Source organism: Peromyscus californicus, unplaced genomic scaffold, assembly GCF_007827085.1.
Source record: "Peromyscus californicus insignis strain IS unplaced genomic scaffold, ASM782708v3 Scaffold_11__1_contigs__length_118956290, whole genome shotgun sequence".
NCBI classification, from domain to species: domain Eukaryota; kingdom Metazoa; phylum Chordata; class Mammalia; order Rodentia; family Cricetidae; genus Peromyscus; species Peromyscus californicus.
In genome coordinates this window covers 37188508-37205027 of record NW_026294402.1, presented here as the reverse complement: position 1 = coordinate 37205027, position 16520 = coordinate 37188508, and the positions used below count along the sequence as shown (strand labels likewise).

The following is a 16520-nucleotide window of genomic DNA, read 5'->3' as shown; positions in this document are numbered from 1 at the left end:
AGAATGAAGGGCTGCATCAGAGTGGGGACTCGAGAGAGGCAGGCAGGCAGGCAGGCAGGCAGGCAAGAGGAAGAGACGCGAGAGAGAAAAGAAGAGGCAAGAGAGGGAATTAGAGGTAAAGAGAGACACAGAGAGGAGTAAGAGGCAAGAGAAGAGACCAAGGGAGTGGGCTCTGCCTGGCGGGCACTTTTCAAGGATGCACATGTTGCATAGCTGGCGGGGAAAGGGACCTGGAGGCGGCTCGTGCTGTCACTGCTTTGACAGCAGAGGCGGACTGCTGCCGCCACCGCTGCTGCTCCAGAAACCAACAAGGGTTCTTTAAGGGAGTTAGACGTATAAGACCCCAGGGGTTGGTTGGTTTGTTTTTTTTAATCTATTTGATAGAGTTCACTTCATGAAAGAGGAAATGCAGCTTAACAGGCTCCACAGCTATCAGGAGATGAGTTGGGAACAGGAGGGAAGAACAGAGGGAGGGCTTAGAGTGAAGATAAGAAAACACTTGAAAATAGGGTACCTCCTTCCCGTTATCCTTTGCTGGCAGAAGTTGCAAAGGTCCTGTGAAATACCAGGATATGAGGTGCCTGTAAGCAGCCATTTGAAACGGTATCTAAGGGATATTGGGGCAAAGGCAGAGAAGTTTAGCCCTTAAGTGGGGTGGTAGATATGGTGGTAGGCCCGTTTTCCATGAGTGAGGTAGAGAAGGTCCTAGGGCTGGAATGTCTAGCGTCTCAGAAATTCAGTGAGGACCGATGAGGAGGCACAGGCTGCTCAGTGGTCATCATCCACAATCAGGGACTGATGGGCTGAGAGCCTGAGAGAGACACAGTCGCCTGGTACCAGGACTTGAAGAAAAGCCAGAAGGCGAGGAGAGGACTGGGCTCGAGAAATGAAGCCTCACTCGTGGGAAATAGCCAGAAGTGAAGAAGCGGGGGCTTACCAATTGTCAGTGTGGGATGGAGAGTCCCAAGGCTCCATTAGGTGGAAAGCCGGGCTGTGGCAGGCACCCCTCAGACTGCCGGGAGAGCCTGTCTGAGTCACAGCACCAAATGTTGTATTTTAAAAGTGACACGAAGGAGTCACACTGTACAACAGGGCCCGCGTGGGAGGTTTACTGAGGGGAGGGGAGTGAAGGAGCAGAGAAGGGGGCAGAGACTGGTCCCTAGGGATGAGAAGGAAGGAAGAGAAAGAGAAAGAGACAGGAGGTGGGCAAGGCCCGCCTTTTATAAGGAATTGTAGCGAATGCGCACAGCGGGTGCTCTTAGTGGCTGCAGCTGAGGATGTATCCTGTCAGGACCCAAAGGACAAGCCAGTACAGATGCCTAAATGCTAACACCTGGCTTGGAGTCAAACTCAGATATGTCTGCCTCTGCCTCTCAAGTGCTGGGATTAAAGGCCTGTGCCACCATGGCCAGCTTTAGATTTGTAACTTTGTATACTTCAATTTCATGTTGATTCTATAGTCTGTTTTGACTTGTCAAATTAATATTACTAAAATAATGGGTTTGGTTATTTACTCGCTAGGAAAGCACAGATAAATACTAATGTATACTGTACACTGATTTCAGTTTATCATTCTGCCCTAATCTGTTCACCTCGGAGTACCAGGCTGCTTCCAGCTCTTTATCTCGCGGGTATGTCCTGGTGTTCTTGTTTTGCTCAGTGCAGTTTCTGTTGTCTTGAGTGCTTAGTTTTCTTTCTGCAGTTTCCAATCCTGTCTGCTCTCTGAGGCTCAGTTCAGGCACTGATGCATCATTATCATGCACTTCGATACGAGGAATAAGTTTGAGAGACCTGTTGTCCCTCATGCCTTAGGAGGATGTGTTATATTCTTGAGCTGTAAAAAGAGTGAATTAAATATTCTTACCAGAATAATAATAACCATATGAAGGAAAACTTTGGTTAATTAGCTACATTTAGCCATTCTGCAATGTGTATGTACTTCAGAACATTGTATTATAGAAGAAAATAACACACAATTTTGTCAATTAAAAAAATACTGCCTCCCTCATAGTGCTTTTCTAGGATTGCCCAGCTACATTCGTTGTTTCTGAACACTGGCATCTGGCTTTGTGTGGAGTTACTGCATCTGTACCATTGTTGCAAATCCCATAATGCCTGATTTGCTGGAAGTGAGTTTTTGAGTGAATGATTATTGAAGACAAGATGATGTATTTTAGTAGAGAGAATGGATGGTAAAATCTAGACTCATCTTAATTGGCTCTTTTCTTCCCTTCCAAAAAAACTTTAAAGGAGAAGAAAATGTAACTTAGAAAAGGGATTTGTTTCTGGTGGGCATCTAAGAGAATGAAGTCAGTGTACTTGGAGCTTGAGGTTCCTTGTGTTGGCAGCTTTGTGCATTTAGAATGCAGAAGCTTCTTAATCAAAGGATTATCTGAGGTCTTACTCATAAAACACGGATGTCTGGCAGCAGTTGAAAACTGAGCTGTTTTTATTAGGTTGCGCATGGTTTGCCCCACACCCTTCCCTGCAGCTAATTCTTAGGAGGTGAGACTCAGAGAAGTTTGGTCATGCAATACAATCAAAGGTGAAGAAAGACTAATGCATGCTTTCTAAAGCAAATGTAGTATGGAAGGCTTAGCTTATTGCCTTGCATGTTTAACACTTCAGTTTCTTCAAATTTACTATCTGGCACTACAGTTGTAACCCTTTTTCAGGAATATATTTATAGTAAAACTTGAGAACACCTTCTCGGCAATTTTCAGATCTTTTATCAATTTTTTTTTCCCTTGCAAAGTGTTCCAAAGACTTAGCTTTTTTTCACTTTCAAAATATTATCATTGGTAGTTACCTGTTGAGTAAGATGCAGTTTTAGATGTGCATGGCAGTGTGCTCTTGTAATCCCAGCAGAGCAGGACCATAGATAGTGAGTTCAAAACCGACCTCCTGAGCCACCTAGCAAGACGCGTTCTCAAAACAAGCAAGCAAGCAAATAAACAAAAAAGAGGTTTTTGCTTGTTTTGTTTTTTTGAGATAGGGTTTCTCTGTGTAGCTGTAGCTGTCCTTTTGTATACCAAGCTGAAACTGGCTTTGTAGACCGGGCTGGCCTCGGACACGCAGAGATCTGCCTTCCTCTGCTTCCCTAGTGCTGGAATTAAAGGTGTGCACCACCACTGCCCAGCTTCCAAAAGCAATTTTATGTTGGTTTTATGTCTATATTGTTATGTCAGAAATCCATATTCTTTGTTATTATGACAAAGTACAACTTGGGAAAGGATAATGTTCATGTAAATTTGATAGAGCATCTTTACTTCATTGAGAGAATAAGCCTGACACTAGCTGATCAGCTTTGAAGTAAAGTATCAAGACAGGAAAGAAAGAAAACTTGTCAGTAGAGGTATCAGTTAGGGACAGATGGGGAATTAAATTGTTACAGCTGGAAATTTACCAAGCAGATCGTTCATTACTGTGCCTTCAGTTGTTTTCCTACTGTGAATAATCTTTAGGGCCATGATTTTTCTTATTAAAAGTGGTTGAGTGGTATTTAAATTTCCTTTGTGGAAAATAAATTCAGACTTAAATTTTTTATTACTTTTTTTTCCAAAGATTTGTTTTTATTTTCTTTGTGTCTGTGTGAGCGAATGCACACTGAGTGAGGGTGCCCACAGAGGCTAAAAGAGAATATTGGACTCCTTGAGCCTAGTTATGTGTGGTTGTGATAGAGGTGCTGGGATTCAAACTTTGCTCTTCATGATTGGACAAGCATGCTTTACCTCCAAGCCATCTCTTCAGCCCCATAGTACATTAAAAACAATTAGTGAGTGTGTGTCGCACATGCACACTTTCACAGGCCATACTCTGAGTGTGGAAGTCAGAGGATAGCGTGTTGGAGTCTGTTCTCTCCTTCCACCATGTGAGTTCCAGGGATTGAATTCAGTTGTCAGGCTTGGAGCAAGCTCCCTTACCTGCTGAGCTGTCTTTTTGACCGTGTGTTGTTGTGGAGACAGGGTTTCTTCACTTTCTAACACAAGCTGGCCTTGAACTTGTAGTCTTTCTGTTCAGCCTTTTGAGTTCTAGCATTATATGGTATGCTGATGCCCAGCTTAAATTCAGTTAAGAAAAATGATCCAAATTTATTTTAAAGATAAGTATTCTCATTTCTTAAAAATGTAGGTTCATTTAGTGTCATTGGTCACCTATTAAATTAAGAAAGGAATACAAAGATAGAGGAGACTGTCCTTGGTTTCCAGCCATTTGCAGACTGGTACAGAAGGGAACATTGCAATGCTTTTTGATAGGTGCGTGAATAGAGATTTATACTTACCAGTTCTTTTTATGCACCGAAAAGTCGATTGCTGTGGGGAAAAGGAAACCAAAACAACCCTTCATATAATAACCAAGAACAAGGGATGGAGACAGTACTACTCTGGCTGAGTTTCAATGAAGGTTAAGCTTTATTTTCTGGTTGAGCATTCTGCCTGTCCTCATTCATATGAAATGCTAGAATATAGCTCTTACCTAAGAGATAGTGACCTTATAAACTCATTCTGAGTTTGTATGATAGTTATGCTTAATAAACTTCATAGTAAGAGATTTAACAGCAGAACAAGTGATGGACTGTGTATGTAGTAAAAACCAGAAGACTTAAAATGATGGATGCTAGAGTTGGTGGGGTTTTGATTTGTTTTGTTTTTTAATTTTTAGTTGTTGTTGAGACAATGTCTCTTGTATTATACTCTGGCCTCAAATTCACTATGTAGCTGGGCCTGAGTTTGAACTCCTGATCCTCCTACACCCCGCCCCCCATCTCCCTAGAGCCAGGTTTAAAGGCCTTTATACCATACATGACAGAAAAAGGCTATTTTGGAGTTAGGATTCTATTTTTATTTTGTACCCTCTAAATAATCTGTTGAACCTTGGTTGTCTTTTTATTTTAGTGTTGTCCTTTCATGCTGAGTCTGAGCTCCTTGAGTGCAGGAACTCCTAGTACTTTTGTGTTTTTCATAGCACCTACATACTGGTAGTATGTAAATGACAAGAAGACAGATACTCGGTAAAACTGTGAAGACAAAGGATGTGGGTCTTTTCTGTTGCTGTGAGAAGGTACCATGACCAAGGCAGCTTACAGAAGAAAGAGATTAATTGGGCCTCACAGTTTCCTAAGGTCACAGTTGATGACTGTTCATGGTGGGAAGCATGGCAGTCATCAGGAGGCAGTTGGAGCAGTAGCTGAGAGCTCACATCTTTAACTATAACCGTGATGCAGAGAGAGAGAGAGGAACACTGAGGATGACCTGATTCTTTTGAAACCTCAAAACTGTCTCCCAGTGACACACACCTGAAACAAGGATACACCTAAGAGTTCCACCCACTAGGAACCAGCTGTTCAACCTATGGTAACTATTCTCATCCCAGAATATCACAAGGTGATAATTTAGCCAGTGTAGGTAATTTCAGTGTTATAGAAGGAATTTCTCCTTTTAAATTAAGTCAAAACTTTCCTTCTTTCAAAAGTAGATCATTTCTCTCAAGAATAAGAATCTTTTGATTTTAAAAATTATTTATTTACTTATTTGAGACAGGGCTCCCTCTGAAGCCCCAGCTAGCCTTACATTCACATAGATTTGCCTGCATCTGCCTCCTGAATGCTGGTATTAAAGGTGCAATCCATTACACTGTAACACGAATCTTAAAAGGTCTTATTAATAAATACAAACCCGGAGGCCAGGTATTGGGGTAAACGCTGAATGATCAGAGAAACAGAACAAGCCACATCCAACCTCACCTTGCCAATTCCTCAGCTGATCTCGTTTCCTCAAACTGGAAGCCTCTGTGTCCTCATCCGACTGGATCTCAGCTGAAGTGCTGCTAAAAGCTAAAAGCTTAAAAGGGCTCTAGTTTCTGGTCCTCACGCCTTATATACCTTTCTGCTTCCTGCCATTACTTCCTGGGATTAAAGGTGTGTGTCACCATGCCTGGCTGTTTCCATTGTGGCTTTGAACTCACAGAGATCCAGATGGATCTCTGCCTCCGGAATGCTAGGATTAATGGCGTGTGCTACCACTGCCTAAACCTATGTTCAATATAGTGGCTGTTCTGTTCTCTGACCCCCAGATAAGTTTATTGGGGGGCATAATATATTAACCACACCTGACTTTGATTTGATTTTGAGTGGAATGTAACAGTAGATTTGAGCATTTTAAGAGACTGGATTTCTCAATTTTTTCTAGTTTTTTAAAGACTTATTTTGTATATATTACACATACACACACACACACACACACACACACACACACACACACACACACACACACACACACACACAGCCATCTCTCCAGCCCCAAGATTTCTGAATTTTGAATAGTCTAGTTATCAATTTATTATTACCACAAATCCAAATGTATGCAGATAGCACATGGGGTAGGTTAGAATAGTACCGATAATTTGGATTCAGTAGATTCTGAATTGGCTGATGTATAAGACTTACTTGCTTTTTGCAGTGGCCTAATTCTTAAGTATTAAAGCATTTCAGATTTAGCAGTTAGAAATTTAGGTGGGGAGAGAGCAGGGTATCTAATCCAGGGCTTTCCACCTGCTAAGTATATGCCCTTCCACTGAGCTGAGTCCTCACCTCCAAAGGTACTCAGAATAACCAAAATGAGTAATATGGAAGACATGGCGGAAGAGAAACCCTTAATGTTTTATTTTTATGTTTTTAAATCCCCTTTAGAAGTAGAATGGAAAAGCCAGGTGTAGGGGGCACAGGCCTGTGATTCCAGCACAGGAGAATTGCCAATGTGAGACCATTTTGTGCTACATAGTGAGATCTTATCTCAAAAAACAAAACAAAAGTAAACAAAACAAGCAAAAACAGCAACAACAAAAACCTAAAACCAAATAACTCTAAAACCCAAACAAAAATTTAAAAAGTAAGTGTGTTAGGCAGAAGCCATTTAAAAGGGATAAAGCAAAATCCTGACATCCCAGACCTTAGTAGTCTTTTAGGGCCCTAAGCATGTTTATGAGTTTTTGGAATTTCACTAATTACATAACCAATTTTTAAAGAATTTCCTCTTTTGTCAAGTGGACTATACACCAGGTTCTTAAAAAGGTAGAGCATCCCTACCCTTGGGGCATGTAACAGTGAGGGAATAAAAACAAATATGTGTCTATGTGGAGCAGTAATGTATTTTTGGCTTAAAGAGAAGGTGTAGAGCCGGGCAGTGGTGGCACACGCCTTTAATCCCAGCACTCGGGAGGTAGAGGCAAGCGGATCTCTGTGAGTCCAAGGCCAGCCTGGACTACAGAGTGAATTCCAGGAAAGGCGCAATGCTACACAGAGAAATGCTGTCTCAAACAAACAAACAAACAAACAAACAAACAAACAAACAAAAACAAAAACGAGAGAGAGAGAGAGAGAGAGAGAGAGAGAGGAGAGAGAGAGACAGAGACAGACAGAGAGAGAGAGAGAGAGAGAGAGAGAGAGAGAGAGAGAGAGAGAGAGAGAGAAAGGAAGGGTGTAGTGGTTGGTTGTCTATAGACTATCTTATACCAGGATATCAGAGAAAGCCTTCCAGGCAGTGTTTAGGGAAAGCTTTTAAGACATTTGTTTCTTGGGGACTTCCTGTCGTCTCATTTTCTAAAAGTGCCTGTAATAAGAAGCCCTGCTTTGTGACAATTTTCTTCTCTCTTCTCTATTCAAAGCCATTTGCCTTGTTTAAACAAAAGGTAGTTGGAGCATGGTAGCCCACTCCTGAAATCTCAGCATCCTGGTGGTAGAGGCAGGAGGATCAAGAGTTCAAGGCTAGCCGTGGCGATATAGTACATCTCAGGACCATGTTTTAAAACAACAATAAACACTTAGATAAAAATGTAAAGGAATTACTCCCCTTGAGGATCATTTCCATGAATGGTAGGAGTGTATTAGCATACTTGTAAATCTGAGGTGACAGGGACAGGAGGATCCTTGGGACTTGAATGCCAGCTTGTCTTATTGAATGATAAACTCTGGGATCAGTGAGAAACTCTTTTAAAGAGTAATGTAACCTGACAATGTCTTCTGGCCTTCCCACATGTGCACACGTGTATAGGCACATATGCTTATGCCACACACAGAGAAGAAGCCTTATACAGTGTTTTTCAGATCTTATAAGATGGTGTGGAAAACCAGGGAAGCAGTTGATTTTTATTTTTAAATTCACAACACTAATTTTGAAATTTTGAATAATGTTGAGGAGGCCACAGATATTTTTATTTCCAAAAACAAGCATGGGGTTTAGAAAATTTCTACAAAATGCTACTTGCTTCTTTTTTATTCTTATTTTATTTTAGATTTATTTTATTTATTTTATTTTATGTATGTGAGTATTTTTCCTGCATGTGTACCACACATGTGCCTCATGGCCATCAGGGATCATAGAGATCATTGGATACCCTTGAACTGGAATTAAGTATGGTTGTGAGCCATCATGTGGGTGGTGGAAACCAAACCCAGGTCCTTTGGCAAAACAAGTGCCCTTAACTCCTGAGCCATCTCTCCAACCTCTACTTTTTTTACTCTTTTTTTTTTTTTTAAAATAATTTATTTTTTATTGTTTTTAATTATGTGTGTGTGCCTACTTGTGGTATGTACAAGGGGCTCACAGAGGTCAGAGGCCTTGGGTCCCCTGTAACTCCAGCTCTTGCTACCCAGTGTGGATGCTGGGAACTGAACCTGGGTCTTTTGGAAGAACAGTAAGTGCTCTTAACACACTGAATCTTCCCCTTAGCCCAGCTGTGTCCTTACTAGAGATTTGCAGAGAATGCTTTCCATTTTATGTGTTCATATCCATCCTTTCCTGACTTCCTGAAAGAACAGCACAGAACAAGTGAAAAAGATTGAATCCATCCTCTTCCCTTACAACTCAAAATGAGCCTTCTACCTTAGCTTCCTGGAATTAATGGGGCTTCCACATCCCACTTTCTCTCTCTTTTTTTGGGTGGTGGGTAGGAGCAGGAATTAAGGTATTTACCCCAGGCTGGCCCTGAACTTGTTCATCTTTCTGTTATAACCTCTTGGCTTACATTGCAATACCATATCACATCTTAAAAGGTTTAATTCTGGGGGCTGGAGAGATGGCTCAGTGGTTAGGAGGACCCAGGTTCAATTCCCAGCTTTCATATGTCAGCTCAGTGACCACCTCCAAATCCAGTTCTTCCGGCCTCTGTAGGCACTGGGCGTGCTTGTGGTAAACAGACACATACGTGGCAGGTAAAACACCCACAGACCTTTAAAGAAAAGGTTGAATTTGATGGGTGTTTTTATTCTGCCCTCATTACAATTCAGTATTTGTAAAAACAAGTGCCGTTTACTACTTGGTAATTAATAGAATTGAAAGAGTATAATAGTTCTTAATGTTGAAACCTGGTTTTGTTGAGGCATTATTACAAAAAAAAAGACTATACTCTTTTTTTTTTGTTTGTTTTTTTTTTGTTTTTCGAGACAGGGTTTCTCTGTGTAGCTTTGCGCCTTTCCTGGAACTCACTTGGTAGCCCAGGCTGGCCTCGAACTCACAGAGATCCTCCTGGCTCTGCCTCCCGAGTGCTGGGATTAAAGGCGTGCGCCACCACCGCCCGGCTAAGACTATACTCTTTTAACTATGTGGTTTGAAGCAGTTTGGCAGCTGAATATTCTCATGTAACCATTATGCTAATTGAGACAGATCATGTGCATCACTCAAAAAGTGCCCTTGTTCCCGCTGCAGCTGTGGTCATTCCTACTTTTCCCTGGTGATGCTCTTCTGTGTCCTGCTGCTGTAGCTCAGCCTCTCTTACTCCTTCTTGGAGTTGTAGGGTGTGGACTCCTGTATTTAGCATGATGCTTCTGTTATTCATCCATATGTGCTGTATGTATGGAAGCATTCCTTTTTTTCCCTTTTCTCTCAAGATAACATTTTATTGTATGACTGTGCCATAATTCTCCTTCTATCTGTTGATGGACATTTGAGTTGTTTTCATATGTAAATGTAATCTTAGGTTTATAGGAAGTTTCCAAATTGTTTTCCCAAGAATTTATACACTCCCACCGACAATGTTAAGAGAATTCCAGTCACCCACATCTTTGCCAACACTTGGTGTGCTCAGTCTTTTCATTTTTAGCCATTCTGATTGGTGCATAGTAGTTTGAACTCTGGTTTGAATTCAGATTTCCCTGAATGTTGCAGATGTTAAGTACCTTGCATGTGCCTTTTAACTATTGGTGTGTCTTTCCTATTTTCATTTAAATATTTTATTCCTTTTAATATGGCTTTCATTATTGAATTAGATTTTTAAAGAAGAAATTTTTTTCAAGATATATTTTTATATTATGTGAATGAATTTTTTGCCAGTATGTACATATATGCACCACATACATTCCTGGTGTCCTTGGAGGCCAGAAGAGAGTGTCTGATCCTCTGGAACTGGAGTTACAGGAGGTTGTGAGTTGCCATGTGGGTGCTGGGAATTGAACCCAGGTCCTCTACAAGAACAGTCAGTGCTCTAGACTGCTGAGCCATCTCCGCAGCCCCTGGAGTTGCTTTTAAATTGGACACAGAGTTTATACTAGATTTTATTTTTTGTTTTATTATTTATTTATTTGTTCTTTTTTTTGAGACAGAGTTCTCTGTGTGTCCCTGGCTGTCCTCAAAATCAGAGATCTGCCTGCTTGTTTCCAATGCTGGGATCAAAGGCGTGCAGCACCACCACCACCACCACCACCACCACCACCACCACCACCACCACCACCTCCTCCTCCTCCTCCTCCTCCTCCTCCTCCTCCTCCTCCACAGACCTTTACTAGATTTTATACTCCATTATGTATGGCTTATCTTTTCATTGCTCCAGTTTCTTTAGAAGTTTTTTCTTTGATGGTGCATTTTGTGTCTTATGAAGTCTGTGCTTACCTCCTAAGGCAGCAGTTCTCAACATGTGGGGTTGCATATTAGATATCCTGAATATCAAATATTTACATTACAGTTCATAGCAGTAGCACAATTACAATTGTGCAGTGCCAAAGAAATAATTTTGTGGTTGGGGGTCACCACAACATGAGGAACTGTATTAAAAGGTTGAGAACCACTGTCTTAAGGTCTTGAAATTTTTTCTCTCATGTCTTCTAAATATTTTTAGTTTTTTAAAAAAAATTTTAATTTTTTTTAAGAAGGCTTGGAACTTGGTATGTAGACCAACCTGGCTGGCCTTGAAACTCACTAGATTTCCCTGCTTCTGCTTCCCGAGAGAGCCTCGATTAAAGGTGTGTGCCACCACAGCCAGTGCTAAAGTTTTAGGTCTTATGTTTAGGCCTTTGGCCTGATATTGTGATGACCCCACCCGCTTCCTGGTTTAAGCTCAACGATTTATGTAGGAAAAGCAGTGCCACGTGTCCTCAGCCTCAGGGTTTTTAATGCTGGATTTGTGTAGGGTGCATGCTCAGTTTCATGCTTTCTATGTGGAGGTTTGTTGGTCTTTGCACTTTTTGGTGTTAGTGTGCTTACGTAGTGGTGTTGTCATCAGAAAGAGTATAAAATAACAAGAATACATCATTGCTATGCAATCGTTCTCATACCTTTTATACACCAGAGTTAATAAAGATTATTTATAAACTCTTTATTAGAAGCTTTTGTTTTCTGATCCTCATTATCTTTTTGTTATTTTGCATGTTATTTACTTTGGCTTTTGATGAACTGCTCTATGTCTGTGAAGCTGAAAGCATACATCAAGTCTCTGGCCAACCCAGAGTTTAGGGTCTTCAGGTGTGCTTGCCTAACTAATGAGGGTTCTACTTTGGGACATTACTCTTTCTTTGGTTGAGTTCCACTTTCTCTCTTTTAAAAAAATTTTTCTTTTGTATGTATGTGTATATGTCTGTAGAAGTATATGTAACATATGTGTGTGGGTACCCTAGGAGGTCAGAAGAAGGTGTTTGGTCCCCTGGAGCTGGAGTTACAGGCATTTGTGAGCCTTCTGGACCAATGGTGCTGGGAAGAGCAGCAAGTGCTCTTAACCATGAGTCATCTCTCTAGCCTGCAGGGTTCCTCTTTCTCTTACATTGCCTTCACAGTTTTCTCTGCTATTTAGATAGAAGGAACCAGCTTAGTATATGGGGGAGATGAAATAGTTGAGTTTACAGGTACTTCTAGTTTCTGCTTTCTCTTGTTCTTCCCCTTCCCTAGCTCTTGGGAGAATGACTGCAGGTATTCTCTACATATCTCCTGTCTTTTACGGTCTCTTTCCTTCAGTATATTTTTCTGAGATTAAGTTTGGATTTCTTTGGAATTTTCCATATGATGTTCCTAACCAATAAGCCTATAATATTTGGTTTTCTTGGGTAAAGTACCAATTAAAGTTCAGAGCTGGGGGAAGAATTTCTATTATAAATTAATAGCATAGCTGTGAATTGGCTTTCCTTTTAATTGTCTCATCTCTAAAAATCCATCCTTTTCAGTTTGTTATAGCTTGTCCTTGATAGTCCACTCTACTCTCCATTGACACTGGTACCCACGGTTCTTTGTGATGTTCTTATATTTGTTTTATGGGGTTAGTGTTCATAGGGGCTTCAGGAGTTACTTTTTATTTCTCCAGGTAGAAAACAGTTCATCACTAATACATACTCACTGTCTTTCTCTCCCCTCCTCCTTTACTCTGTGGTTGTTCTGCAGGTCTTGTTCAACGCTGTGTGATCATCCAGAAAGACGACAATGGATTTGGGCTGACAGTCAGTGGAGACAATCCAGTCTTCGTACAGTCTGTTAAAGAAGGCAAGGCATCTTAAAAAATAGTTTTGTTTCAGGGCATGGTTGCACATTGCCTTTAATCTTTGCACCAGAAAGTGGAGGCAGGGGGATCTCTGATTTCTCAGACAGCCTGGTATACATAGTGAATTCCAGGCTAGCCAGTGCTGTATAGTGAGACCCTGTCTCAAAGACAAAAACCGGTTTTGTTACTTTGAAGCAAGCAGAGTAAGCATAACAAAGCTTCAATGATGTCTCTATAGACTTATACAGACTGCAGGATGTGGACCTTTGTGCTGTATTTGTCTACGGGGCTATAGAATTAATTCGTCCCAGCTGACTTTATAGAAAGAAGACAGTTCTTCTATAGTTATAGAAACTACACAGTTTCTTGGTCATGATGTTTTACATGTCATCACTTAACCGACATTTCTGCAGCTTGATTTCTTTGTAGCATTAAAGTGATGTTTTAGTAGAGATAGCCTAAAGAGATATGGATGTTTGTCCCAAATGACAGTCATATCTTTTGCTATTATAATACAGTGGATTCTTTTGTTTTGGGTCCTGTAATTTCAGGTAGATAATATTATATTAAAGGTGGGAACATTTTATAGATGATATTGAGTCTTCAAGTAAAAAAATCATAAGTCTCACATAGCAGTGGATGGTAGGAGTAGGATTTGAACCCAAGTCTGTCATCCTTTACAGCCCATTTTTAACTGCTGTTACATTACTTCTCTTTCAAGAAGACGTATCAGTGAATCGCATGTTAAGCAATTCATTTCTTACACAGATGGAGCAGCCATGCGGGCTGGAGTACAGACAGGTGATCGAATCATCAAGGTAAAGCCAAGTCTACTGTGGAACTCATGATAGCATTGTATAACACACATTATCAATATCATTTTTTTCCACCTAGACTTTTATAATAACTAGCTCTCTGCCTTTTATACAAACTTACTTCATTTGTTTTAAAGTTAACATCACCCTTTACTGAAAGGCACAATAAAAGGCTTATATAAATGGAGTCATATTGTTTTCAAGTAGGAAAATAGCTCACCTTTTAAAACTCATTTTTGTTCAAATAATCTCTTAGCAAGAAATACTCATATAAATAGGATTTTGCTGGTGCATTGTTTCTTGTGAATTGATTATTGTTACAGGTGAGCTTTTGAAAGAGGGCTAGTACACTCCAGTCCTGGGTTTGATCTCCAGCACCAGAACAAGAACAAACAAAAAGTAAAAAAGCAAGAAATGAGTAGCTGAAGAAAAAAGTATGTCATGTTTGGGAGGAGATGGTGTAGATTAGTAAAATTGTGACTAATACAGACTCCACTATAAAACACTAGAGATCAGAAACAGGCCTGGAGGGATCATTGAGATCGGGTTTCATGTGACCCTGGCTGGGCAGAAACTTCTGATTTTCCTGTCTCCCAAGTATTGGGATTACAGGTGCTCATCACCATGGATAGTTTAGATGGTCCTGGGGAATTAGCCCTGGGTTTTATGCCTGCTAGCCAGACACTTTGCCAGCTGAACTATATCCTCAGCCCAAGCCCCATGAACTCTGATCATTAGAAGAGGAATGGATTTCTCAGTGATTTCTCTATAACAGTTAAATAATTTGATTACCTAAAGGTAATTATATAGAGAAAGAGAATATTCTTGAATGTATTTGAATACATTAAGAATACTGTGTATGCATGGTATGTGCTTGTAGGTCCATGTGTTGCAGGTATATGTGTATGCACATGTGTGAAGACCAGAGGAACCCTCCTCTATCAATGCCTGCCTTATTCCCTACTAGAGTCTCTCACTGAACTTGTTGCCCATGAAGTCCCCACCCCACTCGGCTAGACTTGCAGTAATGAAGCCCCAGCACTCCTTCTGTTTCTGCCCCTGTCCTGCTCCCCAAACCCTACCTACATCATGTTGGGCGTGCGGGTCTGGGGAGCCACACCAGCCTTTTCCATGAGGCAGTGAGCACTCTTACCACTCTGCTACCCTTCCAGCCCCAAAGCACCTTTTAATGACAAAAAGTAAACCTGTTTGGTGGGACACATCTGTAATCCACACACTGGGAAAACAGAGGCAGGAAGATCATCCATCTACAAACGTGGGGCCAGCCTGGTCTACCTAGCACGTTCCAGGACTACAGGTCCTGTCTCAAAAAAACAAAGATTAAATGAATAAATTACTAGTAAAATAATACTTCTGATAGAAAATTGACAAATAATTTTTATCAGACAATTCCCCAGAGTAATTGAAGTAAATAGCTTTTTCATGAGAATATGGTCAATGTCATTGATTATAGTGAAGTAGAAATTAAAATGATATATGAAAAATGTATTACATTATCATTGTTTAATGATTGATGATTCACACTTGGCCTAAAATAGAGTAGAATGGCTTCTTTCATTGGTTTCAGTGTCAGGTAAAGTCTGTTTGGCAGAAGTTTGTAAATATGTATTAAAATTTTTAAGTGTACAACCTTTGACCAGCCAGTTTATTTTTAGGGATATATCTAGGGAAATATGTATACAAATGTGCCACATAGATTTGTCATACACTGAAAACTTGTTAACAACCCACAACCTAAGTGTGCATGAACTGAGGACAGAGCAAAAGACCCATTGCTTTAAGAAAGACTAGATTAAAGCAGCATGGTAACTAACACTGCAGTCCCAGCGCTTGGATGAGGCAGGAGGTTTGAGAGTTCATGGCCGTCTGTATAGTAAGACCTCTCAAAGAATAACAACAATAGAAAGACTGGGTTGACGAGGTTCATAGTGTCGGCATTGAGAGATGACGGTATGATAGATGAAAAGCCGAGTGTCTGTGCCCATGTTTGCATGCTAAAGGTTACCTCAAATATGAAATGTTGTCATTAGCAGCAACACCCCTGGGAGACATGATGAGCATGCTGTTGTACTTTTTCCTTGTGGCTCTATTGTGTTTATGTTGTACATGCGTGAGTGTACATGTGTATATGCTTACATGTGTATATGGAGGCTAGAGGCCAACCTCCAGTGCTGTTACTCAGGTGCTGTTAACCTGATTTTGAGACAGGCTCATTCATTGGTCTGGAGCTTGTCTATTAGACTGAGCTGGCTAGCAGCAAGGTCCAGGGCTTGTCTCATCTCTGCCTCCCCAGCACTAGGACTCGAAGTGCCTGACACAGTGCCTAGCATTTCTATGTGGGTTCTGGGGATCAAACTCAGGTCTTTGTGCTTGATTGGCACAGTAAGCCCTTTATTGACTGAGCTGTATCCACAGCTCCCTACACTGATGTATTTGAACTTTAAATTGGTATTACTTGCATGAGAGAAAAAATTAAAATTAATGTTAACTCCATGTTTGGTATTTTTTACCTTAACTTGTTTCATTTAATGGAGACCTTGGATAACATTTTTATACCTAGTTTGTCTGAAAATTAAGTTTCTTTATAAAGATTACATTGTATTTGGAAAAGTAAAAGTAAATCGAATGTTAATACATAATCACTATTTTTCATTTTTTGATTATAATTTTGGAAAATTATTCAACTGTTAATTAAAAGCAAAGAAAATTTTTGTTTGTTGATACTCTTGTTGTCTGGGCTAGGCGGGCCTTATTCTGTTGTTCCTCTGCCTCCGCCTCCCCAATGCTGGGATTATAGTCGTGTATCACCAATGCCCAGTTTATACAGTGTTGGGAATAGGACCCAGGTCTTCATGCATGTTAAGCAAACACTCTGCCAAATGAGCTACATCCCCAGCCCTAAAGACATCTTTTTTGTTTGGAGTAGTTCAATAAATCTGTGAAGGATTGTTG

General features: G+C 40.6%; 1 protein-coding gene across 5 annotated transcripts in view; it reads left to right on the top strand.

Annotated features, from left to right (window-relative positions):
* Arhgef12 (Rho guanine nucleotide exchange factor 12) overlaps positions 1-16520 on the top strand; it is a 143673-nt gene that overhangs the window by 67567 nt on the left and 59586 nt on the right. For all 5 annotated transcript variants that reach the window (XM_052757569.1, XM_052757584.1, XM_052757563.1 and 2 more), the window contains 2 exons: positions 12636-12734; positions 13501-13550. In XM_052757569.1, the coding sequence (XP_052613529.1) occupies positions 12636-12734; positions 13501-13550 (149 nt within the window). The remainder of the gene's footprint in view (positions 1-12635; positions 12735-13500; positions 13551-16520) is intronic.